The 17,339-nt window shown below is 33.9% G+C and overlaps 4 protein-coding genes across 4 annotated transcripts; 2 read left to right on the top strand and 2 right to left on the bottom strand.

Moving 5' to 3' along the window:
• The first annotated feature begins 2,734 nt into the window (after positions 1-2,734).
• Positions 2,735-4,409, top strand: LOC142522692 (homeobox-leucine zipper protein ATHB-40-like). Its single transcript, XM_075626227.1, has 3 exons — positions 2,735-2,927; positions 3,035-3,378; positions 4,040-4,409. Exons 1-3 carry the CDS (start codon positions 2,843-2,845, stop codon positions 4,244-4,246), a joined length of 636 nt encoding a protein of 211 aa, XP_075482342.1. The 5' UTR covers positions 2,735-2,842; the 3' UTR covers positions 4,247-4,409.
• Positions 4,410-6,038: 1,629 nt separating this feature from the next.
• Positions 6,039-10,563, top strand: LOC142522759 (serine/threonine/tyrosine-protein kinase HT1-like). Its single transcript, XM_075626288.1, has 6 exons — positions 6,039-6,262; positions 8,217-8,349; positions 9,021-9,216; positions 9,403-9,524; positions 9,623-9,778; positions 10,071-10,563. The coding sequence occupies exons 1-6, from the start codon at positions 6,081-6,083 to the stop codon at positions 10,383-10,385; spliced, it is 1,104 nt and encodes a 367-aa protein (XP_075482403.1). The 5' UTR covers positions 6,039-6,080; the 3' UTR covers positions 10,386-10,563.
• A 2,728-nt stretch (positions 10,564-13,291) lies between these two features.
• LOC142522108 (uncharacterized) lies at positions 13,292-15,919 on the bottom strand. The gene is made up of 4 exons (XM_075625263.1): positions 14,077-15,919; positions 13,846-13,997; positions 13,693-13,758; positions 13,292-13,619 (listed from the first exon to the last, which is right to left on the bottom strand). Exons 1-4 carry the CDS (start codon positions 15,917-15,919, stop codon positions 13,434-13,436), a joined length of 2,247 nt encoding a protein of 748 aa, XP_075481378.1. The 3' UTR covers positions 13,292-13,433.
• An 18-nt stretch (positions 15,920-15,937) lies between these two features.
• LOC142522107 (uncharacterized) lies at positions 15,938-16,809 on the bottom strand. Its single transcript, XM_075625261.1, has 2 exons — positions 16,626-16,809; positions 15,938-16,536 (listed from the first exon to the last, which is right to left on the bottom strand). Exons 1-2 carry the CDS (start codon positions 16,669-16,671, stop codon positions 15,938-15,940), a joined length of 645 nt encoding a protein of 214 aa, XP_075481376.1. The 5' UTR covers positions 16,672-16,809.
• Positions 16,810-17,339: the final 530 nt, after the last annotated feature.

Genomic DNA, 17,339 nt, shown 5'->3' with positions numbered 1-17,339 from the left:
GTCGAGATGGAAGTTGGAATACTGTAAAGCTGTTGCAGGTTTGATCGAATTCACAAAATGGGCTTGAGGGGGAGAATTGTTAAGTAATCAAGCCATATTTGAATTCAAAGCACACCATTTTGGAATTTAACAACATAATTAACACATGTGTTGATTAGTCAAAAATAATGAGCTAAGCCATGAGGTTTTATTTTTTGTTTTTTCCCTAAACTTCACCTATAAATACTCATCCATTCTTCATTTCAAAAATCACACCAAAACACAAAATCCTCTCATCTACAATCATAAGTATAGAAGTGAGATAAATGATTTAGTGTGAGATTTCTTAAGGAGTTTTTATCCTTGGAAGGAATAGGATTAGTGGAGAGAAAGTGAGTGTTAAAATCAGAGTGTTCTGAGTGAAATACTTTGTATTCTCAATTCTTTTGTCTTCTTTGTTATTAATAAAGAAATGATCTCCTTGAGAGGTTTAAAGTGGACGTAGCCCAATCTTGGGGTGAACCACTATAAATATTGGTGTCCATTTTATTCAATTGTTGATATCACTTATGATGTTCCGCTGCGATGTTACCTCGTTTATTTCCCTGATATCCCAACAGATAAAACTTTCCTTATAAAACAAATACCATCCTTTGCCAAAAGTTGCGGAGTTCATGCATTTTGATCTTTATCTCTTTGGTAGTTTGTTGTCTTATGCATGTGCACACACTAACATGGGTTCAAGTTTTGTATAGTACAATAAATTAAGAAAATAAGATTTTGGTCGATGTTGGCTTCTTACATTCGACACCAAAGACAATTCAGCATAAATTTCGACTATATTAATTAAAATAATCAAATGTACTGATATTTACCCTTCATTTTATATTCTTTACATATAAAATTTATTCACAATTAAAATATAAATAAAAAAAAGTGTGAATAACAACATCCAATAATCAAATGTGAATTTTTTTTTAAAAAAAAATTATATTCCATATTTGCCATTTATTCCCCATAGCATATTTATGCATTTTGTTTAGAGGGTCAAATCTTAAAAGTTTGTGTAAAAAGTAAATTTGTATTTTTCATGTCTATGATGTATATGATTATGACATTCTATATCTTCTATTAACATTTTGCTAGATTTAATATCTATAGTTATTGGGGCATGTCTTTGCTACTAAATCAAAGGGATCCTTCAATATTAAAATTATGTTTAAGCTAGTTGCCAACTAATTGGCAGTTAAGTGGATAATGGTATGGAATATGTTGGCCTCACGACTCTGAGTCTTAATGATGTTAGGAAAGGCTCAGCCCCATGTGCACTTTCCTTGGCTTGGAAGCTATATTTTGCTTCGTCAAACATCCAACTATTTCATTTATTCCTAGTTACTTCAAATAATTAATATTGCAATCTCTTTTTTGCAATTAAGAAAAATAAACAAAGAGCGAAAAACATTAACGATAAATTGTTAAACTTATGTATGGCAATCGGAATTCATTCAGTTAAATTACTGCTATTTCTCCCATTATTTGTATTGCTTAATATATAATGGATGGTAATCTTTGGAACTTTGTTTTTTCAAGAAGGGGTCCAAAGTAAAAGCTAGCGCAATCTACGTGTTCATAAATTATGGGTGTAAACCTGATTTCGAGCCCCAGTAGTTCAGTTCAATTCAAATCTTGAAGTCGATCTCAAGTTGATTTCAATTCTTCAACAGTGATTTTGATATTACGACATTATTACAAATAGAAATTAATGAGATAGATATAAAAGAATTTATGGATTAATGAAATTTGATAGCATTATTGAACTTGGGTTGTTGTATTGGTACGCATCTAGACGAAATAAAAAGGACGAGTATATAATGTAGACAAGAAACGAGATTCATGAACCCATACATTGAATCATGTTTTACCAATCCAAGACATATATGGAGAAATTAAAGGAAAAAGGGTTCGCTACGCATCCGTCCAATCTAATTTCCCTATTTGACAAAACCTAATCTATTTGAAAAGAAACATTCCGAGCTTCCATCTCGGGTAAAAGGAATTCAAGTGTTGCATTATCAACATATATACTATTTATTTTTTTTAATCAAATGAAATATATTTAACATAAGCCAATTTTTTAAGATACTATAATTTGCGAAAAATACAATCTATCTATTTTAAAATGTTTCTTCGAGGAAATTAGATGATCATGCTGTTACCTAGTATGTTTACTGCTGCCTCTTTGCATCTCTAACTCGTGGAGATTTTTTTGCAAGTACTCCAGCTCTACCTTGCATGTGTAAGAAAATCAATCTCTAATAACAGACATTAAATGTCAAATGCCACCTAAGACAAGATTAATGAAACATATGGGAAGTTGTTAATGTATCAGAGATTTGACCCTTACTCTAATGCTATATATAATTGATTGAAAACCAGTACCTTCTTTATTCCAAATAATCGACAACTTAGCTAATTTGAAAACCACTTTTTTCTTCCATTTAAGATGATCAAATGACTAACTCTTTATCACCCGTGTTGAATGAATCCAATGCCTCTGTTTGTCTCCATTCGTAAAAGTTCACCGAGAGGGTTAATATAATGAACTTACCGCGGTTTATCTTGACTTCGCTCAAATATATACTGTTACATTATAAATTTATGAGGCAGTGGCATTGATGATAATTGAAGAAAAAACAAGACTTATTTCAACCATTTTTCTTTATAAATAAAGTATTCGATTTGTTGATTACATAAGATAGCAACTTTCTTGCTTCCTATTCACTCCCAAGTTGTAAAGTCTAAACAGTGACTATTGATTAATATTCCCTATTCACAGCACCGAGAGAGAAAAAAGAGAAGAAAAATGGACTGCCATCAACTCGATGATCCTACGGTACTCATTTCTCAGTACTATCCGTCTGAAACATACGGCCAATTTGTACCACAAGGTTAGTTAATTTGTATACCATGAATCTGGGCTAGCCAGGTCTATGGAAAAAGGGTAAATCTGACATGCATGCATATGGGTTTGTTCCTAAATATAGAAACTTTTCAGCTGTGTATTCAGGCGGCACTGCGAGCTGCACGAAGCCGCGGCGGAGAAGAAAGAAGAACAAAGGCGACGAGGGCGGTCATGGTGGGGTGATGGCGATGAGGAAGAGAAAGCTGAGTGAAGAGCAGATGAGCATGTTGGAGCAGAGTTTTGGGAGTGAGCATAAATTGGAGTCGGAGAGGAAGGACAGGCTGGCGGCGGAGCTGGGGCTGGACCCCCGGCAGGTGGCGGTGTGGTTCCAGAACAGGAGGGCCAGGTGGAAGAGCAAGAAGATGGAGGAGGAGTATTCCAAGCTTAAGTCTGAGCACGACGCTACCGTGATGGAGAAATGCCGCCTCGAAACTCAGGTCGGTGTTTTTTTTTTTGTGGGTTTTGGCTATGTTGATTTTTTTCTCGATCAAACAAACAATTTATAGCATTCTGATCCAAATCCGTAATAATTTTTGCGAAATAATGAAATACTAACTCGATATAATTTCAATCGACTCACCAAGTTTATTGATAAATATTGGAAGAGATCGTGTTATTAAAATTTGTTTAGAGGAAACAAAGAACATATATAGAAATTAGCATCATATATATGGAAATGCATGTCCGGAAAATTAAAGACATACATGTACGGGGAACCCCAAAATCCAGTCACAGTCGATGAAAATTCCGTACGCTTTCTATTAAATAAATTACGATGGGTGGTGGTGTAGCTAGCACAAAGCCAATGCCACCCACGTCTTGTCTCCACGCATTACACTTTTACACATTGTAAGTAGGCCGCTCGAAAGACCAATATTCGTTCCAAAAATTGAACCAAACCTTACTTATGGTTAGGTTTCGGTTTGGTTACTCGATCGAAACTCAAGACTCAAATTGTGTGAGATTTATTTATAAAACTTTAGTGATATAAATCCATTAAATTTAACTACTTGCCTGATGTTCACACACCAAACCTCCTCCTTTTTTTTCTTTTCTTTTTGTTTGAGATCACAATATCAAGTATACTCGTCGGTACAGCTTCTGAAACTCAAGGAACAACTCCAAGAAGCGGAGAAGGAGATCCAGAGACTATCCGAGCGTGGTGACGGGTTTTCAAGCAACAGTCCATGCTCATCCTTCTCCATCGACGCCGTTAACGACCCACCATTCCTCGGCGACTTCCAAGATTTAAACAGCAACGAGTTCTACGTGCTAGATGTATGGAATAATCCCTACTATATGTAAGTTATAACTACATATATAGCTAATCGAGTACTAGGCATATAAATAAATTCTATTTGCAAATATTCATGTCTATATTTCATGTGATGGAATAATAATTAGCATATACAGAGAGTATAATCCCGATCGAGTAGCTCGTTGTATAACATATGGCTAGATTTATTATGTTAGGGACTAAACGTGTAAGCTATTACAAACTATTTTGTTTTTTGTCTTCCTTAGTTTCAGGTAAGTGTCTCAAATCTTTAGTACTAAATAGTAATTAGGAAGTATACATTATTGTCATCAATGTAACCTGCTTTTTGACTAATGTATATTGATTAGGTTGTCGTATATTATGTGTTTATTCCTTCTCTCACTTTTCTTAAACATAATATAAATAAATAAGACGTGCAAATAGTTAATATTCTCTTTGATATCGAGCCGAAAATGGACTACTTCGGAGCAATTTACCTTATAGTGCATTCTAAATTAATAACTTTCCTAAAATTTCAAAGTATTTCAATGTTAAAACCTTTAAGAATATTTTGTAGCACACTAATATCGAACGAATTATCGTATAATATTTTATTAGTTATGTAATATACACATCGTTTGATTCGTGAGTCTGGAATTTGGACTATGAATTGAAAGATAAAAATAAAATAATTATTTTTGACTCTAATTATTATAACGTATGAGGTATACTCGGGATCTTTCCCGCCAAATTGTGTTATCACATGAGTATTATAGATTATTCTGTTTAAATCTTTATTGTTAACAAATCTTTCTTCTAATTTCCCATCTCTGAGAAATTAGAATACGAGAGAGTCATATAAAAAAGAAAACAAAAAATATAATATAATAATATGATGAAGCAAATATTAGATCGTGGGCAAATGGGAATTAGCCAAACGATTTAGAGATATTTTAGGGCCTAGAAAAACAACAATCTGGGCCTGGATAGAATCCAAACTAAAATTATTTCTTATGTAACCCAAACATAAGACCCAACCCGCTGTTTTTTTTTTTAATCTCTGAAGGCCCCAAAATCGAATGACGGGTCACAAATTTACCAAAAATAAATTTCTATGGTATTAATTTACTAAATAAAGGATCTTTAATTAATGAGTATGTCTTTTGTGAGACGATCTCAAACGGGTCAATTCTACCGATATTTACAATAAAAAGTAATACTCTTAGCATAAAAAATAATATTTTTTATGGATTACCCAATAAGATATTCATATCACAAAATACTATCTGTGAGACCGTCTCACACAAATTTTTGACATAATTAATTGTGGTGTGTTGTGTGTCTGTGTGATTCAATCTTTGAATTATTTACCCTTTTCTTTTAAATAGGCAATAGAAAAAACACGTAGCCAAGGAACATGTCGTTTTGGAGAGGTGCTAATCGATTTGCAAAGCAAGAATGGATTTTGGAGATCAATGTTGCTACCGTTGTGCAGACAGTGGATACTGAAGCTCCTCGGTTCAACCTATATATATGTAACATGTTGGCTAAGCATGCTCTTATGTTCAGTGTTGGTTGGGTCATTTTGTGAAAAATGATGTACATTTCATCAATATGCAATCTGTTTCTTTCTAAAAAATATATATATAGCCTATTGATTTATAATAATATATCTCAAGGATAAAATTGAAATAACAGTATTTCATATAATTAGAAGGGGAATCGTAAATTAGTGAGGATTGAAAGAAACTAATAATTTACTAAACTTGAAAGGTTTTTTCCCTCTTATTTCCATTTAAATACCCCCAAAACACATACCTCCAACACACACTACTTCCTTCTCTGCTCACCCTCTGATGCATCAGTGGGTTTATTAGTCAAATGTCTGATGAAATTAAACCCTCTGAAATCTCCTTGTCCACCATTCATGGAGTATATTCTGGTGATGGAATGGGTTCCAATGGTTTGGTCAGTATTGATAAGAACCTTCTGATAGATGCTAGCCAGCTTTCTGTAGGAGAAGTGATCTCTGATGGGACTAATTCCACCGTCTACGAGGGATTGTGAGTGCCTTTCTTCGCTTAGAAAAAACCCATCTTTATGGCTCCATTTTGTTAACAATCTTGATCTTCGTGATTTTGTTATTTTCTTGAATTTTATTGCATGCCAGAGTTTTCTTGCGACCTTTACTTTGTGGGGGTTTTTCTTTCTTTCTATCTTTATCTTTTTTCCCTTCGATTTAACGTGTTCCCTGTTGTGCGCATTGGGGCGGTGTCTGTGAGAATTCTTCTGGTTTCACCATTGGCAAATTTTCATGTTATTATTTAAATAATCTCTTTCCCCATTTAACTGTTGAGGACTGTGATCTTTTGTCATTTGGTTTTAGATGTTGAAAACCGGCCTACTTCTCTATGCAGAAAAACCTGTTCATAGATGGATACAATTTTCTTTTTCCTCTTGCTAGATTTGGAATCTATTATGTAAATTATCTAATCAACAGTAAATGTCCTTGTTAATTTGACTAGAAACATTCTAGGTTTTTGGTGGAGATGTAATTCTAGGATTGAGAAATCAACAAAGTATTGTTAGGTGCATACCATTACAATGCCCAATGACGTAAGAGAATACGCCCAACTTGTCATACTCGTTCTCAAGTTAATGACGTAAAACAAAGAAAAAAATTTGTAGCTTGCGATGCGAATTGACACGAAGTAACCAAGTGTCATCTACGAGGGTGTTCCAAAAGGAGAATATGTGCACATGTCCACGGTTTTAATTGACTCTCTTGGATCTTATGGTATGAAACAAACATTGCATATTAGTTTTATTGAGTCAAGTAATCTGGAAATCTTACGAGAATTTAGCTATTCGTATTAGATTACTTTTGTATACGTGTAATCTTTCATATTTATCGGTACAATATCTTCGTGGATCTTGGGACTAAGATTTGTGTAACATATAAATATTATGTGTATTAAGTCTTGTTGACTTGACCGCCTCATGATATTCAAACAAATAAACTCAAAAGCCCTTCGATGACCGAGAGTAGACAAAAAGGTGTAATGTGCTTTGTGCCTTTCTATTTGTGATAGATTATGCTTTTATGCAACCTACTTCCATGGATTAATGAAGCATTTGTGGTCTTTTTAACTAATCCATGAAATGCCTGATAGTCCGGCACTCCGGCTTGAAAGATATAAGAATTAAATGCTTCGTTGATCTGGTATAGATTTTTGACTGAGACATGCTACACATTTTCCTTGTTTCCATTTAATATTTTTTTCGCACTATGAGATAAAAGTGATGTCAGTATGTGACTCAGCCATAAGTTGGTGGGACTAATGCATCTGCTTAAGAACTGAAAACATTCTCCTCTTGAATATGGTAGCTTAGTTTGGTGTTTGATACTGATATATTTGTGCTTATAACAACAAGTTATTTCAAGGTAGGCCTAGAAGTTCCAATGAAAATAAGAGCTTACTTAGGTTATCTGTTGACTTAACTTTATAGAACTAAAAAGTTCATCAGCCCCAAAATTCCTCACAATACAGTAGATATCCATTGTTGCTAGCCCTAGTTTCACTGGTCTCCAGTTGATCAAGTTAATAATTATGTCTTCTACAAGGCTGAGCTTTATACATATTTGATCGTTTGCTGGAAATTCGAAGCCTCTACAAAATTTGTCTGCTCAACTTTTGCCTACAATGGACATTTGAAAAGGCCAACCGTATGGGAAAAATGGCCAGGGTTAGTTGTTTTAAACATATTCTATCGCCGAAAAAATTCTTGCAAGGAAGCAAATATATGCCAATGTTGAAGTGGTTGGACACAATCACTTTTGATTTAGTTGCAGAGTATGTTTGTGGCACACTGTATGTAGCCAGAATTTAGCTTTGGTAAAGAGGAAGATAATTTAGACAATCACCATGCCTTCTAATTCTATATCACACTATATTATTCTCAAAAGTTTTGTATTTTTAAATAGCTGATATAATTTTCTCCCATTCTGTTTGGCAGGTACAGGTCTATTCCCGTGGCCATAAAAGTGATACAACCAGACATGGTATCAAACGTGAGGTCTGATCTACAGAAAAAATTCAGCCGGGAGGTTTCAATGCTTTCTAGAGTAAAACATGATAATATAATACAGGTATATAGATTTACACATACCAGGGCGTGCATATGTTTTTTATGTACACATCCAACCTGGTTATGTTCCTCTTTTCATTATTATAAACAAAAATATATCTTGTAACTTAATCTGTTATTTTATGCTTTACGTCAAGAGTTTGCAGTTCGCTTATCATAACTAGGATAATCTTTTATTTTCCTTTGAATCCATCTTCTTGTCTTGACAAATTAGTTTACCATATTTATGATACCTCATTTCTTGCTGGTCTTGGCTGAACTAAATGGTCTCTTAGCTGTATTATGCAAACCATTTAATGGCTCGATTTTTGTATTTTCATATATATTATATTAGCAATATGTTACTCCTCCCGTCAGAAAAATATATGCTTGTTTGGTTTTTAACGCCGATTAAAAATATCATTGGGAAAACCAATTATACAAACAAATTTCATATTTTATCTTTATTTAATGAGTGTTTTATTGGTATATAAAAAGTTACTAGAAGTAACTACTGCTTTAGTGATAGAGGTGTATTAGCAAAAGAGTATAATACTAGCTATAGACACTTGCTTGTATATTTAGGACAAATGAAAAGGTAAATATAACTCATATATATGGGATGGATATTGTAAAACTTGAAGAATATGATGCTACGTCTCTGCTTTGTTAAAATGATCTTGTCGACAACAGTTCATTGGTGCAATTGCGGAACCAACAATGATGATAATAACTGAGCTCATGAAAGGCGGCACACTGCAGAAATATTTGTGGAGCATTCGTCCAAATTGTCCAGATCTGAAACTTTCCCTGAGTTTTGCTTTAGAAATCTCCCGAGCAATGGAATATCTTCATCAAAATAGAATTATACACCGAGATTTAAAGCCAAGTAATATTTTGTACTTGTTCATCTCAATATTTACTGCTCTACAATTTCTGAGTATTAATTTATTATGTTTGACGAGTTTTTCTATATGATTTTCATCACCTTTACAATTTCTTATTTTGTCGAATGTAGAAGTGAACTCTTTGTGCCTTTAATTCGCCTGTAATAATCTTTCCGCTGTTCTTTTAGGCAATCTTCTTCTTACAGAAGATAAAAGAAAAATCAAGTTAGCCGATTTTGGTTTAGCTAGAGAAGAGGCTGATGACGAAATGACAACGGAGGCTGGGACGTATCGTTGGATGGCTCCTGAGGTAGTATTTCTCAAGCATGAAAGCTCATCTTGTCGATGTTTTGTGGTATAAATAAGTCTCACTTCTGTCTTATTTTTTTCTCTTTTGAAAAAATTTAGATGTTCAGTGTAGAAGCTCTTCGAGTGGGAGAGAAGAAGTATTATGATCACAAAGTGGATGTTTATAGTTTCTCTATGATTTTGTGGGAGCTGCTCACCAACAACACTCCCTTTAAGGGCAGGAACAATATCATGGTGGCATATGCTGCAGCAAAGGTACGTTCTTCATAATGTTGTATATATGGTTTAACTTCCATGCAAAAATAGTCAACGTATTTATTTTCTTCTTGTCGTCCACTGAAAAAATGACCCGAAAAGATGGCTTGCTTTGACGAATACTACATTTCATGGCTTCTGGGAACTATTCCTATGCTGCGATTTTCGTCCTCTTGTTCTTGGTTGAAGGATAGCTGGCTTCAATAAATGTGGTTGGCTGCGCATTCATTTTAATGAATTTTGAGTATGAAATATCTACCTAATCATGGGTTTTTACTTAAATTTATTCCAGAACCAAAGGCCAAGCATAGACAAAATTCCTGCAGGTATTGTACCCCTCTTGCAATCATGTTGGGCCGAAAATTCGGAAGATCGGCCCGAATTTGTGCAAATCGCAGAGTTTATTGGAAACTTTCTCGATAGCATTTGTGAATCTGCAAATATAGTGCCACCGTCCATTTTGCCGGAGGCAGAACATTCAATAAACGAGGAAGAAACCAATGATATTTCGGCCACGGATTGCTTGATGGACAGGTCTAATGGAACAAAGAAGAAACTGCCAAATATCTGTCTGAGGTTCCTACGCTGTTTCGGACACTGCCTGTAGCTAGGTACAATAAATGGATGCTAGTGTTGAATCTAAAACATTGTAAAATTTGATGGATAGGTCACCTTTTGTTTTTGGCTCTAGATAAATGATATTGTGTGCATAGTCGTACATAGTTATAGTCAGTCAATGTACAAATCATAGAGATTAAAGAAGAGACAAAGTTCCATTTCTCCATGAGAACAAAATTTACTTGTCATTGTGATTTTAGAATTATTGTCTCTTTTGACTCATTTTAGTTTATATTCAACCGCAGAGGACATATATCCCCAAAAAAAAAATATTAATTAATTATTGTTAACCATCTTCTAATATTTCAATGATGAGAAATCTATCAAAATGTACTTTCTGGTAGTTTGTACCTCGTGACATTTAGTTGAATCCCAAGAGGTGTATTCTTTTTCCCTTAGTCTATCTATATACACCATATCAAGACTGTGGAGAAAGGAGACAACATGTGACCTCTTGATATAGCCTTTGTGTTTTCTGTTTTTCTTTCTTTGTTCATTTGACCTTTCTTTTTTTTTTTTCCTTCTTTTTTCCCTTTTTTTTTCTTTGTCTGGTTTTTTTCCCTTTTTCATTTCACCATTTGTTTTTGTTTTTGTTTTTTGTTTTTCCTCGTTTTTGTAGTTAATATATTGCCTCGATCATTTGCAATTTTAATTGAAAAATAATTTTATTTAAAAAAACGTACAAAACGCAACATGTTTGGGTCGATTTTTTAATTCTATTAATAAAATTTTTTTAAATGAAAAATAAATTAAAGTTTAACCTTAATTTAATTTATACTACATTAATAAATATTTAGATCAATAACCTGTTTTAGTAAATTATTATCTTATTTGTGGACCGTAAGTACAATATACACAAAGGGAGACTAATACTAAAAAAAATTAAGTTCTTGGTAAACTCAATTATTAGATATCTTAAAATTAACAGTGTGTTTGGCAATCAAGATTTAAAAGTATTTCATTGGATTTGGAATTGGATTTGGAAATTCAAGTATTTGAAATTCCATTTGGTGTTTGGTTTAAAATTTTCAAATACATTTCTTGTTTGGAGAAAAAAGTATTCGAATTTGGAATTTTAAAATTTTACTAAGCTACCCTTAGAAATCATATAAACATAAATAACTCGAAAAAGTTTAGAAATTAATAATTTTTCTCTATTATTTGTATTTGTAAATTCAAAAATTAATTATTATTTATTAATAATAGTGCACATAAAATAATAATTAAAAAATCATCAAACAACTTCAAACTTTAACATGAAATTAATTATTAAACGTAACAAGAGGCTTTGGTAATTAATATAATTTTTATTATATTAATCAGTAAATAACACAAGAAACTTATAAAATTTAAAGGGATAATACTCATTTTCGTCATTTTCGTTAACCGCTTTTCTCATTTCAGTCCCTCGTGATTTTTGACTGCTTAAATAATCCTTCATGTTTTAAAAATGTTCCCGAATTGGTCCCTACCGTTATCCCGACGTTAAGATTAACGTTGACTCATATCACGTGCCACTCACATGATCATTTGTTTATGAAGGCAGTCAGTCGAGTATTTCTTTTCAAAATTACTCCCCCACCTGTACAAGAACCCTAATCCCCAAATAAACGATGGAAGGAAAGGGAATGTCGAACTCGAAGAAAATGTAGCAATTCCAGATTCATTGATTCCATTACAACATCTGCCATGGTAAAGGCTTTTAATTATTTTCCATGATTTTGTTATAGCTTCTCGATTATTATGTTCGTAGCATTCGTATTTTGTGAACTTTATGTAATTTTGGAATGGAATATGTATGTATATATTGTATCTCAACATTTTTGAATTTAAATTTCGAAGGTGGTTTATCAATATTTTGGTAAATTTTTAGGATAATGATGGAGACCAACTCGAATGTGCTTTATCAAAAATTTTAGGATATTTGTTAGGATATTTTTCTAATTTCGAAGGTGGTTTATCAAAATTTTTTAACAGAGTAGTAGCATTATTATTTTATTACAAATTTAGTTTGTATTGTGTAACTTTCTCTGTGATTTGCTTACGTGATTTTCATGTTTACTTTATGAATTTTTTTTTTTACTTTTGAAATTTCTTATTTAATGTAGAGGAAAACATATGTTGTATTTGTTGGACGAAAACCCGGTGTTTACGAGAATTGGGAGGAGGCTCAACTTCAAGTGAATAAATACAGTGGAGCTTCTCACAAATCCTATTGGAGTAGAGAAGAGGCACTGAAATCTTTTGATGAGTACATGAAAAAACAATCTGGTGGAGCTGCTACTTTTAACTCTTACGAGGCAAAATGTTCAAGTTCAACATGTGATGCAAGTTCGAGCGGAAAACCGAAAGAGTATGAAAGAATAGCCAACTTAGTGGAGGCTCAAATTGAATTAGAACGTGAGAATCGAAAAAATGCATTGAAAATGGAAGAGTTGTCTAAAGAGCTCAAAGAAATACTACAGTCTCTACACCTTGGTGAAGATAAATAGAGTTGTTGTTGCTTCTGTTGGTGGCGCAGCTAGTGAGGCACAGTTAGTGATGCATGTGTTTGTATCATTTTCGATTATCCTGCTCTTGTGTAAACACTGAAGTTTCTTTTATGTATCATGGGATTTGAATTAACAATGCAACAATCTGTCTTCAACAATGACTTGAGTAAGATGTATAATATTCATCTTGTGTTTGCAACTGTGATTGTTAATTATTTGTGTCCAAATTTTAGATGTATGAGTACCAGCACTATTACGAATAGCAGTGTTAATTCAAATGCCAGCACAACCAGCACCATTAAAATGCTGGATCAGCACAACCAGCACCATTAAGAGATTTCCCAATTCAAATACCAGCACCATTAAAATGAAGAGATTTTCAAAACTACAACATTTACTTCCACAACCATTAAAATCCAACAAAAAATAAATAACATATCCACAACCACTACTTCCATAAAATGTAGAATCCAACAAAACAAGATAACATGTCATCAACCACTTGTTCCAAAACCATCCTAGATTTTGATGATGATCCAGTACTTTCAAGATTTTGATGATGATCCAGTACCATTTTCCTTTGCGGCATCTTTCATTGAACGAGATCCATTTGATTCTATCGGTGTTTTTTTCCTTTGATCATCCAATGAAGCTCTCAAACTAGACACAGTTACGAAGTTCCTTCCGCCTTTCACAATAACATGTGTTTGTTTGTTGAGTACTTTCTCGACCTGAAAAAAAGATAAATAAACTCAAACATATCCAACTCACGAAAATAAATGTAAAAGGTTTATTTGCACTTACATTAACTGATGAGATTCTGTTAGAGCTGCCAGTAATTGTTACTCCACTTTCTTGTTGTCGTACTACCTGAAAATAAACATTTAAATCCAAAAACTTTTACATAAATTATTGTCACTTAAAATAAACATAAATACACAACAAGTAGTTTATAACCTGTAATTTTTTCCTTTTTTTGAATGCTGCTTCACCACGTTCAACAGTTTTATTGGAAATGAATTTTTCGCTTTCATCTGACGTTGTGTTGCCTTGTCCAGTCGCAACAAACTCGGCTTCATTGCATGTTTGTGGTGCAGATTCAATGTCACCTATTAAATGCTCAATATTATTTAGATAAAAATTAAAATACGAAACTTCAATATCATAAAAGTAACTCTAGAACATCACCTATATCCATTTCATTGTAATTTTGCGGTGTTTGAATTTGACCTCTGTCCATTTCATTGTTTTCTTGTGTTGGCTTATCTAAACCACTTGCTTTAGTTATATTGCAACTCATTTGATTGTGTCCAAACCCACCACATGTCCGACACTTGTTATTTCGTTTCACACCTTTCAACTTTGATTGTCTTGAAGCAGGAACTTCATCAGGTTGTCGCCTTCTCAACTTAGCTGGCCTACCAACTTTTTCTTTATAGATTGGTGGTAATGGAGGAGTAAACTGGCATTCAGGCCACAGGGCTGGTCCATTAATGGGCATGATGGAGCGCGAGTAACACTGCTTGTATTTCAAAACACTGTAAAAACGATGTACATAATCCTCGGGGTTCTCTTGCTTACACCAAATAGCACAAACAGCATGTGCACATGGAATTCCAGTCAAATCCCATTTCCTACAACTGCAAGTCATCCTACACAGGTCAACAGAGTGCTGCTGGTGTAATCCTGTGATCTGAAAATGTGTCTCATCAGCCATCAAAGGACTAAACACAGCTGCTTCCTTGCTATTCTTTGCCAACACAACTTTAATTTTTGGACACATCACACCATCCCATTTCTCGGCCTTTTCTCTGTTCGTTTGAAACCTGACCATTAACAAATTTCTTAATGTTTCGAACATTGAAATGATTGGTTTTTCTCTTGCATCTAAAATCATGCTGTTGAAACACTCACACATGTTGTTAAGAAGTATATCACATTTTGGAATCGTGCTGAAGTATGCCTTGAACCAGTGTTGTTCAGGTTTTTTGCTCAACCAGATATAGGCATCATGATTGATCTTCTTCAAGTCTTCCATCCGCCTTTTGAACTCTTCAACTCTTGTTGCCCTAGCCGCAGCCCAAAGAGCATTTTTAATCCCCACACCTCTGAAACCATCGTGTTTCATGTTGGTGTATAGATGCCTAACACAAAATCTATTTTCGGCATTTGGAAACAAATTCTCAAAGGCAGGAATCAAGCCTTTTTGCTTATCAGACATGAAGGTCCAACCATCTTCATTCTCAAAGCCAATATCGTTATTCAACAACTGCAGAAACCACATCCAACTATCCTTTGTCTCTCCTTCCACCAATGCATAAGCAATAGGAAAAATGTTGTTATTTGGATCTAGGCCAACTGCTGTCAACAACTGCCCACCAATATTGGTTTTCAAAAAACATCCATCCACTCCAACCACAGGTCTACAAGACTCCTTAAAACCTTGTTTACAGGCCGAGAAGCACACATACAGCCTTTGAAATCTTGGTGCATCATCTCCATCAGTCAGTTTCAGAATCACAGATGCACCTTCATCGGACCTTCTCAGTTCAGCACAGTAATTTCTTATTTGGCTAAATTGTTCCGCTATGCTGCCATCAACTAGCTTTAATGCTTTTTTCCGACCCAAATAAGCTTGTTTATATGTGAGGGATACGTTCAAAGTAGATTTAACCTCTTCTCGTAACTCTCTGGTACCTAACTTAGGATTTGATTTCAATTTACTCACAAAAGTTTCACCTAACCAGCTTGACTTGATGTTTTTGTTCTTAACATTCCAATAGCAGTTTTTGTGCTCAGGTTTAAATGTCTTTATCTGCCAGCAACTGTCCTTATTCACTGGTGACACATGAATAACCCATTCACATCCTTCATTTTTGCACACACCTCGAAGCCTACTTTTATCATTCTTGACAAAGTTCACTACCATCCCTCGTCTGATACAATGACTTTCTATAGCAAACTTTGCCTCTTTTTTTGAATTAAATATCATACCAAGCTTCAAATCAGGATTTTCAGAGTAGGCATACATTTCGAATTTTTGTGAATCTTACTCTTGAGAATCAAATGCACTCTCTAACTCATCACTTTCTGCCCAATCATCATCTCCTTCATCACCTTGCATTCTCTCAAACAAATCATTGTAAATATCACCATCAATGACTATATTTCCCCCTTCTCCCCTAATATTATCATCTTCATCGAAATCAAACTCACTATCATAAAATTCTACCTCATCTTCATCAGTGATTCCAACCCTTGTTTTCGGTTCAACTTCTTTTGGTTTCTCTAAAACACCTGATGCATCTATCTCATTTATTGAAACAAATTCATCATGTTCAATATAAATTTCCACTTCAAAGTTTTCGGGGACGTGGTTCCTAATTTCAACCACATCAGCATCACTTTCCAAATATCTACCATTGTTCAAAGATTTACCGATTTTGTGCCAAAATCTGAACTTATCTTTCTCAACGCATCCTACTTGCTCAGCATAACCCCAGAGTTCAATCAAGCCTATCTTATCCATATCCACAAAATCAAAGTATTCAGTACTCCCACCTTTGTACGTTTTCCTCTTGCGATTGCTGTCCATTGAACCATTGTAGTACAATTTAATTGTAACAAGAGTGGGTTCTCGCATCCAGCCTAAAATGCATAAGAGTAACATAAGTAAATGTGATAAATCTCAAAACATTTTTCTTCAAATTCAGCACATTAAATAAGAGAAACATTACCATAATTCGGGGTGAATTCAAGAGACATTATACTTCTTTTAGCCATTTCCGACTTCCACTTTAGCAAATATACCAAACTGTAATTTCAAAAAAGAAATCGGTGGTGTTTCTTCGAGTTCGCCCTTCCCTTTCTTCGAGTTCGCCTTTCCCTTTCCTTCATACGTCTAATTTGGGGATTAGGGTTCTTGTAGAGTTTGAGAGTAAAAGGTAAAGGAGTCAACGTTAATCTTAACGTCAGGATAACGGTAGGGACCAATTCGGGAATATTTTGAAAACAAGAAGGATTATTTAAGCAGTCAAAAATCATGAGGGACTGAAATGGGAAAAGAGGTTAACGAAAAGGACGAAAATGGGTATTATCCCAAAATTTAAACGAAAATTTTCAACTTCTAAAAATAGTTAAAAGGAAAAAAATTCTAACCATGTAGAACTTTTGGTGGATAATGATGTGTTGATGAGAATGATGTGTAGTGTGTTGGATAAAAAAGTAATTGTATGTTTTTAAAATCCGAATCCCACCAAATCTTATCAAATTTGATGGGATTTGGATATACTTATTGAAATTTCATGAAATCTCATAAAATTTTAAACAAATTCGAATCTTTTTTTTGAATCATCTTGTCAAACAATAAAAATAAAATTATGAAATCTAAATGCCATAAAATCATTAGAAATCCTGGTTGTAAAACAAATTGAAAGAAGTGAGGCAGAACA

Source organism: Primulina tabacum, chromosome 13 (assembly GCF_025594145.1).
Source record: "Primulina tabacum isolate GXHZ01 chromosome 13, ASM2559414v2, whole genome shotgun sequence".
Lineage (NCBI taxonomy): Eukaryota > Viridiplantae > Streptophyta > Magnoliopsida > Lamiales > Gesneriaceae > Primulina > Primulina tabacum.
Note: the sequence above shows the minus strand (reverse complement) of the source record. Positions and strands in the feature narration are given on the sequence as shown.

Bases quoted from the DNA above. Each gene is read 5' to 3' on its own strand.
- LOC142522692 (XM_075626227.1), top strand. From the start codon at position 2,843: ATGGACTGCCATCAACTCGATGATCCTACGGTACTCATTTCTCAGTAC. The intron at 2,928-3,034 runs GTTAGTTAATTT...GAAACTTTTCAG, and splicing joins CGGCCAATTTGTACCACAAG to CTGTGTATTCAGGCGGCACT. The intron at 3,379-4,039 runs GTCGGTGTTTTT...TCGTCGGTACAG, and splicing joins AATGCCGCCTCGAAACTCAG to CTTCTGAAACTCAAGGAACA.
- LOC142522759 (XM_075626288.1), top strand. From the start codon at position 6,081: ATGTCTGATGAAATTAAACCCTCTGAAATCTCCTTGTCCACCATTCAT. The intron at 9,525-9,622 runs GTAGTATTTCTC...GAAAAAATTTAG, and splicing joins ATCGTTGGATGGCTCCTGAG to ATGTTCAGTGTAGAAGCTCT. The intron at 9,779-10,070 runs GTACGTTCTTCA...AATTTATTCCAG, and splicing joins TGGCATATGCTGCAGCAAAG to AACCAAAGGCCAAGCATAGA.
- LOC142522108 (XM_075625263.1), bottom strand. From the start codon at position 15,919: ATGTATGCCTACTCTGAAAATCCTGATTTGAAGCTTGGTATGATATTT. The intron at 13,759-13,845 runs GTTATAAACTAC...GTTTATTTTCAG, and splicing joins AAAAAAGGAAAAAATTACAG to GTAGTACGACAACAAGAAAG. The intron at 13,620-13,692 runs GTAAGTGCAAAT...TCTTTTTTTCAG, and splicing joins ACAGAATCTCATCAGTTAAT to GTCGAGAAAGTACTCAACAA.
- LOC142522107 (XM_075625261.1), bottom strand. From the start codon at position 16,671: ATGGCTAAAAGAAGTATAATGTCTCTTGAATTCACCCCGAATTATG. The intron at 16,537-16,625 runs GTAATGTTTCTC...TATGCATTTTAG, and splicing joins TGAATTCACCCCGAATTATG to GCTGGATGCGAGAACCCACT.